The sequence below is a fragment of the Fonsecaea pedrosoi genome (assembly GCF_000835455.1).
Source record: "Fonsecaea pedrosoi CBS 271.37 unplaced genomic scaffold supercont1.6, whole genome shotgun sequence".
Taxonomy (NCBI): domain Eukaryota; kingdom Fungi; phylum Ascomycota; class Eurotiomycetes; order Chaetothyriales; family Herpotrichiellaceae; genus Fonsecaea; species Fonsecaea pedrosoi.
The window spans coordinates 746,916-761,382 of NW_013550610.1; the positions used below are offsets into that span (position 1 = coordinate 746,916).

At 53.2% G+C, this 14,467-nt stretch overlaps 5 protein-coding genes across 5 annotated transcripts; 3 read left to right on the forward strand and 2 right to left on the reverse strand.

The window, feature by feature from the left end:
* Z517_09195 (uncharacterized protein) lies at positions 1-537 on the forward strand (the record flags this gene model as incomplete). Its single annotated transcript, XM_013425105.1, has 1 exon — positions 1-537. One exon carries the CDS (start codon positions 1-3, stop codon positions 535-537), a length of 537 nt encoding a protein of 178 aa, XP_013280559.1.
* Positions 538-5,574: 5,037 nt separating this feature from the next.
* On the reverse strand, positions 5,575-6,207 carry Z517_09196 (uncharacterized protein; the record flags this gene model as incomplete). Its single annotated transcript, XM_013425106.1, has 1 exon — positions 5,575-6,207. The coding sequence occupies one exon, from the start codon at positions 6,205-6,207 to the stop codon at positions 5,575-5,577; it is 633 nt and encodes a 210-aa protein (XP_013280560.1).
* Positions 6,208-6,466: 259 nt separating this feature from the next.
* Z517_09197 (uncharacterized protein) lies at positions 6,467-6,795 on the reverse strand (the record flags this gene model as incomplete). Its single annotated transcript, XM_013425107.1, has 2 exons — positions 6,467-6,508; positions 6,565-6,795. The coding sequence occupies 2 exons, from the start codon at positions 6,793-6,795 to the stop codon at positions 6,467-6,469; spliced, it is 273 nt and encodes a 90-aa protein (XP_013280561.1).
* A 2,758-nt stretch (positions 6,796-9,553) lies between these two features.
* Positions 9,554-9,981, forward strand: Z517_09198 (uncharacterized protein; the record flags this gene model as incomplete). Its single annotated transcript, XM_013425108.1, has 2 exons — positions 9,554-9,655; positions 9,709-9,981. 2 exons carry the CDS (start codon positions 9,554-9,556, stop codon positions 9,979-9,981), a joined length of 375 nt encoding a protein of 124 aa, XP_013280562.1.
* Positions 9,982-11,107: 1,126 nt separating this feature from the next.
* On the forward strand, positions 11,108-13,618 carry Z517_09199 (uncharacterized protein; the record flags this gene model as incomplete). Its single annotated transcript, XM_013425109.1, has 4 exons — positions 11,108-12,789; positions 12,855-13,046; positions 13,138-13,308; positions 13,381-13,618. The coding sequence occupies 4 exons, from the start codon at positions 11,108-11,110 to the stop codon at positions 13,616-13,618; spliced, it is 2,283 nt and encodes a 760-aa protein (XP_013280563.1).
* Positions 13,619-14,467: the final 849 nt, after the last annotated feature.

Genomic DNA, 14,467 nt, shown 5'->3' on the forward strand with positions numbered 1-14,467 from the left:
ATGTGGAGTAATCTTCCGTATTTGCTCGTCCACATGATCAATAGGCAATTCACCGTTGCTTATTCAGTCGAGTTCCAGAAGCAATTCGAGGTGCGCTTCAGAACGAGATTCGACGAGAAATTCGGAGCGGCGTTCGAACCGAGATTCGACGAGATAGAGCAACTTGTCTGGGACAAGACTGCCAAGGACCTTCGCGAGCAATTGTCCGACGGTGTTCAAGAAGACGTCTTCAAGGCTATCATTGACGAGTTGGGGGAAGCGGTAGACGACGAGTTCTACAACAACCTGGAGCACCACCTCGACGACATTGCCGCGGCCGAGTTCATAGGCCACCCGGACCCGAGACTGAACGAACTGGGGCTCTGGGCTTTGCACGACCACATATTCCACGAAGTGCTCCACGAGAAAATCCAGGAGGAGGAGGACCTGGCCGCCCGATTCGCCCCCATATTCGAACCGGCATTCAACGCGGCGTTCCCCGCATTCTTCGACGCCAAGTTTGACGAGGTCCACGCTGCGGTCGTCGAGGCCGCTTAGAGCGGCGAACCACGAAGGAGACTGTTTCTGCAGCAGAGGCGCAAGGTGGGACGGTACTGACCACAAAGAAGACCCTCCCGGACACATGGCGAAATGGACTTTCGAAAACACAGATTTGACGGAAAAGGAGAACCAAGTTTACACAGAAAACCCAGGGGGAAAAAAAAACTGGAAGGCGAGGCAGGCTGATGGTTACTTTACAAAATAAAGCGAAAACACCAAAAAACAAACATGGGAAGGAGGAGGCCGTTTGATTACTCATAAAACAAGCGGAAATTACTAAAAAAAAAAGATGGAAAGGGGAAGGTAGATTGCCGGTTTGAGAAGTAACAAACAAATACACAGAAAAAAAGTGTGAGTACATTTTATTCTGCGTAAATTGAGAAAAGGGGGCAATCAAATATATTTTCGCGTGAACTGACGATGACCGTCGCGGCGTCATTCTGGTCATCATCATCATCTATCTCACCTCATCTCATCTCCATGCCCAGTACATAATGCGCTCTTCGGGCGTGTCGTCTTCCGGGGCTTTCGTCAAGAACTCATGGTCGAAGCCGCCAAAGGTCGATCGGACGTGTTTTGATAGGGGCTGGAAAGTCCTTCTTTGCGTCAATTTGCTTCTGCACTCTCTTCTCGACGTAGCGCTCCTTGACCATGAGCAACTGTGGCTTCGAATAATCCCAGTCATCGTCAAACAAACGCAAGCTCTGTGGAAGGAAACTACAACATCTCGTGTGTCATGGCTCTGCTGGCCAGTCGGAAAATCTGTGAGAAGCTCTGCGACTTTTATCTTCGCTCCCGTTGCTGCCGCGGTCGATTTTAATTGAGATGTGAGATATTGTTCGACGGAAGCATTTGCAGCCTCTCAGTCTACATGTGCAGCAGATGAACCGACAACGACCATTTCGCTGGCTCTGGCGTCGACCCCCTAAATCGCACAACGACTGATCTTGGAATTGCACATGGACGGATGAGCGTCAGCGAGGTACATCGATACTAAAAGCCCCGCGGCGTGGAACCCCTTCCCCATCTATCAGAGAGACAAGATACACCAACTGCTGGCGTCATACCACCGAAATTCCGCCCAAAATCCCAACAAAAGTTGAGACTTTGCAACAATTTCTCACTTTGAGAGGCTCATGCCGCCATCAGGCTGCCCATGGGGGTGGTTGTGCTCAGAGCAATCATGCGCCTTGAAAAGTCACGAGTGGACTGGACAAGAGACTCGGCTGAAGCTTGAATGTCCCGACGGCCAACTTGTAAAGGGCCGTACGCTATCTTGATGTCTGTCTAGAACATTCCTGCAAAGCCGCACCTGAAATCCTCCTGTGGGGTTAGTGTGTCGGGAGGAGTGGGATAGATGCCGACCAGCCTGCAGATCGAGCTCTAATCTACAGCCACGGACGGAGTCGTGTTGGCGAGCAACTATAGGACATTGAGGCTGAAGGAGCCCACGGTCGACCTCCTGTGTCTGGATGGCAAGCTGTGTGCGTCCGACAGCACTTGCGGGCCCATGAACAGAGGAAGATGGTCGAAGAAGCCGTCCCCGTCTGCGCGGCATTGCCCGTAGTAGCGTCGCTGTGATTGCCATCACATTCTGGACGACCTTGCCGATTTCCTGATTGCCTTGATGTTCTTGCCACTCTGCTCAGTTTTGATATGTGATCACACGTAACACGGGGAAGAAGTGGAACTGAGACCATATGATGCGGCATTGAATTTGTTCAGATACAAATGTCAATCAAGCGGACATGTTCCTCCACCGACGCGGATGGTCGGGCTGTTGGGCGGTCCGGGTGGTCCAGGCAGCCGCGCTCTGGGCATAACCACGAATAAGTGACAAAAGGACATGGTTGCAGACAGCGAGACTGAAGGTGATGGTGAGGGCGAGGCCGCGAACGAACATTGTCGACCTACTTGCCAAGGTTTCACCGATCACAGCATCCCAGGCAGAATGCACGGTCCTCTTGATGTGCGACGTGCCAATTGCAAAAGTCGCTTCTTTGGCGTTGAGCAGGTTCTTATGTCGAGATGACGGTGGTTTCTGTCATGTTTGGTTATGAGGACGCTCTGTTCAACAAGAGTAAGGCGATGACCAGCGCGATCGGAAAAGAATCGAGAGTGCTGATTGTCCATATCATGGTGGTTGTCTTTCCGGCGAGTCCTCGTTCCTGAATCTCGATTGACACAAGTCCTTTGTACCTGGGTTCCGAAAGAGTAAGCTGGGTCAGGAGGAAGATGCCGCACCGCGAGCTTACTTCGATGACGCGGGAGACGAGAGCTTTATTCCATGCCTGGGGTCCCAACGCACGGCTGTGCTCGCCAGCTGAAGCTGCGAAACTCGAGGTGTAGAGGAAGACGACCGCAGTGCTCGTTCACATATTAGCGTAGTCGAGGATTGGCTCCAATGATCAACTTACACCATCGACGTTGGAGTACGGATTCTAACGAGAGAGGATTCGCCAGAGAGGACAGCGTTGGCGATTACCCTGAATCTCACGCTCACTCAGAGTGCAGTGCAAATCCATCCAGTCCCACGAACAAAACAGACAAGTCGAAATGAGCAATCTGCAACCAAATCCTAGAGTCTTCCTCTCGTCGGGGGGCCACGGATGCTGTTCACAGGCCAAATGGCGGTAGGTCGGTTGGTGGATGTTTGCTGAACCAGACAAGTAGGTGTGTCGTTGGCTCCGTAACTGCACAAGCGTGTTGTTGTCACCTGTGCGGCAGTGCCCTACGGCATGACTTGAACGTTGACCCTGAGGTTGGTCTGCGTTGGCAGTAGAATCAAGTCCTGACTCAGGAACCCTCTCACAACTACCGACCTGCCGGATAGGCCTCTATACGCTGTTAAGCGTGCACGCCGAACTTAACCGAACCTCGGACAAATATCCCCAAATAGCCGGCCGGGTGCTTTATAAGATGGCCGTGAAACTCGTGGGCCTGCTTTCTCCTTCCTCTTCAGCCGGCCAGGGGAGCAAGCCAAGCAGATGTCCGAGGTCCGCAGGGAGTACCACGAGGAACAGAAGCGACTGACTGCAGGCGGCGGAAGAGTGGGAGGACCCAGTAGGGCCAACGCCAACGCCACCGCCACCGCGGCCGCCACAACAAGAACCATGACGTCGCCTCTCTGCACTTTCCTGCCCTTCTCTCACTCCCCGTTCGGCTCACGCCGCTCTCACCGTGGCATGATGGCGTTGGCATTAGCGCGCTCCAGGCATCCAAGTGTAAGTCTTGGAGATGGCGCTCTCGCATATCAGCGACGTCTTGCCTGGCTATCGATGACCAAGTCCCATTGACTCGGTTGTCAACCGGATGAAGGCTTCTTCCACCTATCTGAGAAGAGAGAAACTCTCTCTCATTTAGCGTAAGTGATCGTTTCGACCGTATCCGCTCAGCCTCGTGTGGGGTAGCATGCCTTGTGTGGGGTAACGTGACATGGTACGTATCAGGAATGGCAGTGTCGCCGCCGCAGATGACAGTAAAGATTTCTTGGAAAGTATCTCGGATGATGCCTCAATCAACCTCTGCCGACCAACCAGTATCCGGAGACTATGTTGGACATAATTCGGGAACAACAGGTGGAGTGTGTGCCAGGGACGCCACCAGAAGAATGACAGACACTGAGACGCCAGAAAGAATATGCAAGGCGAGGAGAACAATGAGGTAGATCCTGGATTTGGCCATCCCTGAGATGCGGGAAGAAGTCATCATCGTCGCCTTCACGGGTGTCGGATCTGATAGATGAGCGGCGATGAGGTTGGCAAGAAGTTGGTTGAGGCCATGGACACGTTAGACCAGCGGTTGAACGATCCCCATAATGTGGCTGTTGTTATCATGGGCATGGGAAAGGGTCTTTTGACACCCCCCCACCGGGGATTCGAAGGGACGGTAAAGACATTGAAGTGGAGTGTGGAAATGGACGTCGACGGATGTGAAAACAGGCATTTAGAGATGGGTGTTTTTTGGGTGTGTGACCTTGAAAATCCCAATGTGCAATGTTACCATCCTGCACCTGGTGCGGAGGGAGAGAAGCGACCTACGACCGGCTATCGGTGAGGTTACCACGATGTCTTCTCCTGAACTCAGGAGGGCCCCTCTACGGTCACCTGCCTACCCTTATTCCCCGAACACCGAATCCACACACACACCTCCGATTTCAGGCCACCACCCATTTCAAAAGTACCAGCCAAGCCATGTCTTGAGCGATTAGCTTTCATCGAGAAGTTGGACGGCGTCGTGGGGCAAGGCAGTTGATTGGAGAGTTAGAGAAAACTAGGTTAGCGCGTGCGCATCAGGATTGCTGATTGGTGGGTCTAAAAATGGGGCGGGAACGATTGGTTCGGGGTCCGGCTCTGCCTTCCAAAAGCAGTTTTGCCAAGAATTAGTGCGGCATTTGACCACGTCGTACAGCAGCAATTTAACAAGGGGGTTACAGCGTTTCGCCTCGAATGGCTTCAGCCCCTGCGGAAAACATCCTCCACAATATGCGGCACCCCTTTTGACAAGAAGAGCCATTGTGTTGCTGTTACTCTGGGTGCGGGGCCGACGGGGTAGCATCGAGGGGCTCGTCAACTCCTGTTCATTTGTCTCAATCTACTCATGAGGTGCCCCCATTTGTTCTCCATCACCAAGTCTCTCCTTGTGGAGGCACTTCAGTCGCGCAGATCTCGCACTTCGGTTATGGTCAGTGGCTAAGCTCTTGGTATCTTGTAGGTCAGTGTGTCCATCCGTAGGTCCGATCACTCTGTTGTTCCAAAGGTCGGCTTCAAATGATGGTCCCTTTGGGATTTGAAAGCAGGAGAGGATGGTCGTTTCAACAATTATCCCGGCTTCGGCATGGCGATCAGCCTCCCAGACGGAGCGAGCTAGCTCAAACGAGCAAGACTCTGAATAAGTGCCGCGTACACTGAGACTGAGTGATGATGGGGTGCGGAGTGGCAGCTTTTCACGCAGGCAAAGCGTTGCGTGACGGCGATCTCTGGCCTCTTTACAACGGCTTCAGCATAGTATTGTATCTTGCCGTACACTGCTCTGTCATCTCGCATTGGCCGGGTATTGGCAAGGCGGCTGGGAGCCAAAGTCACCGGAAATATGCCCTCCCCTCCTGGCCCCTAGGGATTGAGTGTATATGGATTGCTTTTGTTGAAGTCTTCTGCTGACACCTTGCCTCACTTCCCCCCAGAGTACATTGTAACCAGGTGCTGGATAGTCCACAAAGGCCAACGAAGGGACGGCCACTTTGAAAGAAAACGGCAAAGCTGTCACCCGGCTGGCGTTTCCAATACTTTCGAATGAAGTCGTGGTCCAATTCATCAGATCAAATTCGTAGCCATCCCAGCAAAACATATCCAGCTGGCTTCCCGAGTCCAGGAAAATCTTGTTGTATACCGAAGCTCCGTCATTTCCCATGTACTCGACGGCCACAACACAAAACCCCTCGGAGCTGTACACCTTGAAGTCTTTTGAGATCTCTCCAAATTCCCTGCCTCGAGACGCAGGTCCTCCCCATTGATCGACTCTCATCAAAAGTGGTTTGTTGGGAGACTTCTGCCTCTTGATACCGAGGACGAGTTTGAGGGCATTGGCGTAGCCTTGTGCTGAGAGGTTCTTGTTGCCGCTATGGGGCCAGTACCTGGCGCTGTTTTGGTATCTGCGGGAAACTTCCATTTCGGCGGCAAAGAGGGGTACGATCACACCAGGTCAATGACGACTTCAATAACAGTATTTGAAAATGACAACGTTCCACCTGTCGCAAAGGAAAGGCAAAACAGAAACGACAGAACAACAGGCGTCGGACAAAGCTCTGTCTAACCAGGAGGGAAGAAGAGAGAGAACCCTCTCCCTTAAGGGAGGACGGTCATGACAAAAAATGTGGGACAAATTCCTCGGCGGGTCTACTCGCGTCAACTTGTCGCAACGGATGGAGTTATTTCTCATCGTAGAGAACTGGCACGATGCCACTGCGGGTCTTTGGTTTTTCAGCGCCGAGAAATTTGACAGCCTGTCTTTGGGAGGAGGGTGTACTGTTTTGAACAAAGATTGGCTGGAGGCAATCATCCCCCTGATGCTGTTTCCGAACTGGTTCTTGTAGACCACCCTCTCGCCGTTGGTCATGCTGTACGCGCCGAACACGGCCATCATGACCACGATCAGCTTGTTCTTGCACTTCTCGTACCTTTGCGGGTAATTGTTCCTGAACGAGAACCTGTCTATTTCGGCGCCCACCGTCGTGATCCTGTGTCCGTTGGTCTTCATGTTGGTGACCCACAGCGCGTCGACGAGCAGATCCCTGCCATCACAGGTGCCAGTGGCAGTCGTTTGTCCAAGTGTCACAACTGGTTAGGACGCCGTCCAGAATCAGATTCCCCAGGATGTCAACCACATGGCGGGCTTCTTAGACCGCAAAGGTTATGAGACCAGCATGACGAGAAGAGAGCAGTAGAATCGTCGAGCTGGAGATGACGACCAATGGGCCGTAACAGCCCCTGAAAGTGCCCCGAACCGCCAACCATCTTCTAGTTCATTTCTGAAACCCCGCCTTCAATACCTCACCCCCTCGTCTGGGCTGCTCAGCTCCTTAGCTACATGGAAGCTGATGGGGAAAAGTACCTGGCTAAGTGTCTGAGACATTGTTCGGATTTTGAGCAGGAATTTAGGTGGTATGGTGGCAGAGGTCGCAGGTGATGGTCCCTGATACTGGCAGGGGGGTTTTGGCGGCTAAAGGGAGTGCACCCTCAGTGTGTGGCACCTCCTGGAAGATAAATTTAGATGACTTTTATCTTCCTTTACGATTTTGGCAGGGTCTGTTCCCTTCATGGACATGGCAGAGCAAAGGGACAAGGGAACAAATCCTGCAGAGAAGTCGGACGATGACGTGCCAGCGCGCAGGGCTCAAACGCATGGGCGGGTAGTTGTAGATTGGTGATTTTCGGTGATGTTCGCTGGCGAAGTTTGCTTGAATCTCACGAGGGTTGGCGTGCGAGCCTTTGTAATGTGTTGCGGCACCGACACAACGTGATGCGATGCGGGTGTAGGTAGAACATCAAAGCTGCTTCGACGAAAACTCTGGTCGTATGTCGGGACGGCACTCACAGCGTTAGCCGCAGGACGTACCACGTAGGGTACGAACATCATGTCGAGAGCACAGCTGCTTTCACAGCTAGGTGTCAAGAGCCCAAAGTATGGAGTTCCATGCCCTCGAGTAACGGCGATAGGGAACACAGCGCCGCGAAAAGATCCCGGAGGCATGGAAGTGTCGCCGTTGTGCCTCGTTGCAAAAAGCCAGCCACGAGGGCCGAGCTGCTCGCACAAGCGCAACAAGGGGCGGAGGGGCAAAGGTGGGGTTTATATTGTTCTGAGGAGAGGGAGTGCCTCGCTATTGGGGTTGAGGCTGAGAGTTGTGGAGACTGTCGAAAGGTTGCATGATGTCCGTCGAGGGCGCACGGACGCACGTTGAAGGATGAGCTTCTGGTCTGTAGAGAATGCAAGAAGCGATTGGCTGTCCTTTAGTCCCGGGTCTGCCTGAAGTGTTTTTAGACAAGATTTTCATCGACTTTCTGAAGGAGAATTATAGCCGTTCGGAACCATGACACCAATCCAAGTCCCTGGTGCTAGGTAGAAGAAGGATAATGCGCCTCGATCGTGATACTAGGATAGGGTCAGCCATTTGATTTTCTGTGAGAAAGGCATTGTTAGAAAACTGTGCAAGTGAGAGTGGAGCGATGGAGGAAAGGTCGAGTGTATAGTGGGAATGGGGAATATTGGAGGTGTCACGTGAATTGGTATACTCACGAACAGACTGATGACGTGGGGTGATGGTCATTGTCAATCACAGTCCTAGCACTGCGGTTTGTTGTGGGCAGAGATCATTCTGAGGCAAGTTCGTGGGGGGGGACTTGAATGAGATCAAGGTCGCGGCGAAGCGTCGATATGGAAAAAGCGAATACCACGAAGCGACTGTCGCAGCTGCGAGATTTGAGGCGGGTGTGCAAATTCTAGGCCCAGGGGTAGGGCTCGGGTGGTCTCTGGTAGCATTTTTGGGTGGGGGAACCCTTCAGACCATGTTCGTGGCACACGCTCGTCGGCGAGAGTGTTTCCAATGAATTCGATCCAGATTTCAACCCTTGTTGGCGCACATCATGACCGAGGCGTCCGGCACTACAAAGGGCCATTCAGAAGTTTTCCTCCAGCGTGCCAACCATTTTCATTGCTGTCCCCATTACTCATTGCTGGTCGACCTTCGGGCAGCATCCCGCTGTAGGTGATGCCCAGAACACAGTCCGCCCAGAAGAGAGGAGCGTTACCAACGACCCAGCAGTCAATGATGGCGCCCGTGTGATGGGTTGAACCCAGGAGAAGGCTTGGTTCTGGCGAACCAGCGTCAAGACTAACGCTAGGACTAACGCCACCTCCTGATTGGCTGAATTTACCTGTACAATGTACAGGTAAAATGCAGCCTCCTGATTGGACGAGACGCGCACGGTGCAAGGGATACAGGATCCTGACAACTGAGACACCGTACGCAAGGAGAGGTAAGGAAGAGAGACAAAGTGTAAGAGGAATGTAGGGAGTGTACGAAAGAGGAAAGACGAGGGAGAAAGGGGAAAAATAATGGGTATCCCCGTTACGGAGAAGCGTACGATATTAAGAGAGAGAGAGGACGCTATTCTTCCTTCTTCTCTCTCCTTAGATTTGTCCTCCTTATTACTAGGTTAGCTAGCTAGCTAGTTGTAGAACTCTTTCTAAACCCTCACAGCGCCGTGTTCTAGGGGACCGTCACTAGCACCTTTTAGAGGCCCTCAGTGAAGGGCCGCTGTAGTGGTAGAGTGACTATCATTACATTACCTTAGCAACCCTGTGAGTTATATACGGGTGGTGATGCGCGAATAAATAACTTGCAAGCCCTTGGCGTGAGGTATCGCACTCCTATATTCTCCTCATCATCTCCTCTCCTTCCTCATCATCTTCTCTCCTTCTTCATCAGCATTTCGCAGTCCTGCCCATATCTTCCACGATGGCTTCGTTTACCGGCTTCGATCTCAACCCTCTACAAGCGCCCGCCTTTGTCGAGCTGCAAGATGCCTGGAACTTCATGTTGACTACCTTGGCCGAGAATGTACGTTCACTTGACTCCCCTACTTTGTGATCACCGCTGACAACGTGTTGTAGAAGCCCATCGTCGTCGCAACCAATTTTTTCGAGGACAATGACCTCATGTCCCTCGTTGTGAAACTACGCGACCTCCATGGCATGAAGATCAATGTCTGCCCCTTTCCGCAGCAGCCAGGGAATGCCAATTTTAGACGGGCCGACTCGACTTCTGCCGTGACTGATCCTGTGTACGGGTGCACCATTATCCACTGCAGCAAGGAGACCATGATGAACGTCTTACGGATAATCAACGACAACGCCCGCACGATCAAGAAGGAGAATAATGACTAGGTCCATAAAGGCGTCGTGAGGAACTGCGATGATAAAGAGGTGCACCGTTCCAGCAACGATAGTCATCACGAGCGGTCGTGTCATGTCAAGGTTGATGTCACAGCCTGAGATGCAGCCTAGGATGTGCGTGAGTTGTTACCCTAACCCCATTGGGAAGTTTAGCCGAATAATTTCCACCACGGCACACAACAAAATCCGCAGTCGCGCTAGATAGATTTCCTTACCTAATCAATTAATTAATTATTCATTCCACTTACTTAGGTTACCTCGCACGGGGCTGAGCACAGAACTTATCAATCACGCTATCGCCGCCACCACCACTAGAATTCATATCATAATTAACCCTAATTAGCGATCACGTTCCTGTTCTTGGTTGCGCTGTGACACCACCCGCCCAGATCTGAGTTGCGACCCAACAAGCTAATCAATGAACGTGACTTTCGACGCGTCGGACAAAAAGCATTTCGGGTCAGGAGGCTGTTGTGCGACCATGGGTGAACTGCCCAGACGGTGAGCGAGCCACCGAGTGACCCAAACAACGAGTAACCCAGGCCAAGCCGAGCCTCCGTGGCCCCACACCGGTGTCTAAACACAGGCAACAACGCCCTCAATTTTCCCATCTCGCCATGGGGGATGCCACCGAGAAGGATCACTATAGGCAAACCCCCAAGGAGCACCCGGTGTTGTTTGCCTGTTTCGCCGTTTGGGGCGCACAATTCTTGCGCAACTCCAGGCCACTGCGTTGTCTGATGCGTCCCCCTCAGCCCCATCGGTCCAGTCTTCTGGCGGTGACCATTTATGTTATTAGGGGCAACCCCCCCTATCTTCATTGTCGACATTCAGACGGAGCTCTTCCGTGTGCCATTGTGCTCTGTCTTCTTTTACGGAAAACAGGTCGGTCCAGCCCAAGGCCATGGCGGTCCTGTCACAGTCGTGGGTGTACATCCCTCGGTTAGTGTGCGCCATTACGGTTTTCCTCCTCACTTTTGGGGCCCCCTCCCTCCACCGACGTTACCTCCCCTCGGGGCCCAAACTCCCACCCGCCCGCAGCCTTTTCTTTCTCATTGCGCTCGCCTGCCAGGTACTGCTGTACACAGTCGACACTGTGGCACTAGTAGCTCTCTCTATGAGCAATGAAGAGCTCCCGGACACCGTTTCTGCCTTCTCCGAGGCGTTTCTGCTTCTCGCCACGGTCGCACAACTTGCTCAGTTTTTCGATGCCGTAGAGAGTCCACCTTGGTTGCTCCACGTCGGGAACTGGGTCTTACTAGGCGCCGCCGAGGTGCTCGCATTCATCGTCCTCGAAGTCGACTCCGGGGGTCGCTGTGCCATTCGATTCCCATGCGGATTGGGTCTACTCCTCATCGCGGCAAAGACCTTCGTGTGGCTGGCTGCTGGCGCCGTCTTCCTTCTCCAGTGGCTCCGGGACGGCTACGAGAAGTTGCCCACCGTCGAACGAGCCACCGAGCAACCTACCGATCCGTCTGACCAAACCAACGACGAGGAAAAGGACCCCAAAGATGTGTTGGGTATTCGTCGACCGGCGACAGAAGAGATTGAGGAAATAGGATGGATTGCGTTTGTCAAGAGGCACCACATATTCCTACCCTTCGTCTGGCCCAGCGACCAGCCCTGGATGATATTCCGTTTCGTCGCCTGCTTCGTGATTGTCATCGGTGAAAGCATCCTCCAATACTATATGCCGGTCCTATTTTCCAACTTCATGGACAGCCTGGATGGCGGCTCTAGTGTCTGGACCAAATTCTGGCTGCTGCGTCTGCTGTCCTGGCTCGTCTCAGCCGCTGGCCTGGCCCTTCCGCGCGAGATCATGAGTATAGATGTCCGCCAGTATCGCTTCCTGAAGCTCAGCAACAAAGCCCACGAGAAAATCATGAGTCTCGACTCCTTCTTTCACTCGGTCGTCTCGTCGGGCGACAAGATCCAGGCCGTCGACTCCTCCCGGCCCATGACCCTCATCATCGACGCCCTCTGTTTCGAAATGCTCCCGCTGACCGTCAAGTTCTGCTTCGCCACCATCACGTTGCACCTTGACTACGGACCGCGGATGACGCTCGTCATGGTGTGCATGACAATAGTCCTGGCCCTAATGGAAATCAAGTGTTTCCCGCGCCTCACAAAGAAATTCGACGCAAGTCACGTCACATCCTTCAAGGCGAACCAGCGGCGCCACGACGATATCAAAGGACATGGCACGGTGGCAAACCATAATCAAATCGAACCGGAGACTACAGCGTTTGGGATAGAGCAAGAAGAATATGTCGGCCAGTACAACAGGTATGCGAGATCGTTCTACTACCTCCAGGGCGCCAATGGCTTGGTAATCGAGGTCTTCGAGATCATCGCCCAAGGGCTGGTCACGTACCAAATCAGGCAGGGACGAGCCAAGGTGGCCAGCATGAATGCCTTTGTCGGCTTGTGGCCCTTTGTCTACGAGCCCTCCCTGTTCTTCGCCCGGGAGATTGAGTCAAAGATGGAGGCGCTTATCGACACCACCCGCCTGCGGAGAATGTGGGAGATATCGTCGACTGTCGAAGGAGGAACCGAGGAGCTGAAATGCCCCGATGGCGAGGTGGAGTTCAAGGACTTGGGGTTCTCCTATCCAGGGTCCGATCTCAAGGTTTTTGACGGACTCAATCTCAAAATTCCCGCTGGCAAAAGAGTCGGCATTGTTGGTGCAAGCGGCAGCGGAAAGACCAGTCTCGTAAGACTGCTCATGCGCAAGTACAGGCCCGAATTGGGGTCCGTTCTCATCGACGGCCAGAACATCAACGACGTGACGCGTGATTCGTACGTCCTCACACTGCGAGGCCCCTCACTCGCAAACGCGAACCCTTGACTAACTTGACACATAGTATCCACAGGAAGGTGGCAGTAATGGACCAGAGCCCGTTCCTGTTCAACCGTACAATCAAGGAGAACGTCAAGTTCGCCCGACCAGACGCCACCGACGAAGAAGTGATAGAAGCCTGCAAGCGAGCCAGGATCCACGAAATCATCGTGAAGCGCAAGGACGGATACGACACCTTGATGGGAGAAGAAGGATCGTAGGTACCCCCGTGCTATTCCACTGCGTGCAGCGAGCGGGCTCTCCTGGTAGTGCTTCGTGTCGACGGCTTGTCTCTGACCCGTTCTCAGGCACTTTTCTGGAGGCCAGGGCCAGCGCGTCTGCATGGCTCGTATTTTCCTCGCAAATCCTAGCATTGTGCTCGTCGACGAGGCCACCAGTGCCCTCGATTTGCACATTGAGGCTGAAATCCAGGCAAACTTCAAAGAGAACTTTCCGAGGCAAACAATGATCTTCATAACGTTCGTTGTTTTGCCCCTCCCCCCCCCCCCCCCCTCTTTTTTTTTTAGCGGGCCTTCAGCTAAGTGAACCAGTCATCGAGTCGCAACTGTACGATTTCTTGATCTCATTATCGTTCTCGGCCCGGGCGGCGTCAAAGTCGAGCAGGGAACCCATGATGAGCTTCTGGAGAGAAAGGGCAAGTACTGGGAATTGTGCAACCTGAATATGGGCTTGCCAGCCAGACACGACCCCCACGACTCTGGGAAAGGCTCAGCGGGCACAGAATCACCCGTACTGATGGAGCCCCTAGAGACGGAAACGACGATTTAAGAGTCGGCTGTGGCCGTAGGGGAAGGGGCTGCTAAAGACGGTAGTGGAGGAGTTGGTGAGGAAGGAGGGTAGTATCAGAGCCCCTAAATTAGTCCCTAGGTTCCTACTTTAGCGTGTTTCACCTTTTGCAACACTCCGCCCTCTTGGTACTAGTTGCTAGTGTTTTTAGGTTGCTGCCATAGCGAAAGGCCGTTCAACATCCAGCATCACATAGATGGGTTTCCATCAAGCGTACCGCGGAGGTCAGTTATGCCCGGGAGAACCGGGGTAAACAAGTCAAACGAGGGACTACACGGTCAACGGGGGATCGGTGACCCAAAATTTCCGCTTGATGAGACTAAGCGCCCGAGAAAGGCCTAATGCCCCCCAGCACCCTACCACCTTCCTTGCGGGGAAAATAGGGCCTGCGAACCCAAGCGTGTGCGGCAAACTATAAAGAAGGCCGCAAACCCTCGCTCTGGGCACACTTCCCTAGTTCCTGCTCGTCCTCGCGTTACACTTTTCGTCGCCCTCCACCCCAGAACCCCAATTAATTCCAGCACTATCCTCGGAACCTCCCAAACTCTGCGTCCGATATTAGCCTGCCTGTACCGTCCTGCGCCAATGTCTCCGGGCATGTTCTGAGGCCCAACTTCGAATTCCATTCTCTTGAAAAAGACTGCTTCACACCAGCACAGAGAGCTGAGCGGTCGTCTGCCAGATCAATCACACTCCTGCGTTCGCGGCGAAACAGAAGTACCGGGTTACGCCCAGCTTCGAGAACGGATGTTTGACTGCCAAATAAGTTCAGCGCCATCCTCCGGGCTGGCGCAGAAGCCCTGGACTAACGTGGGCCCATCAATGGCAGGA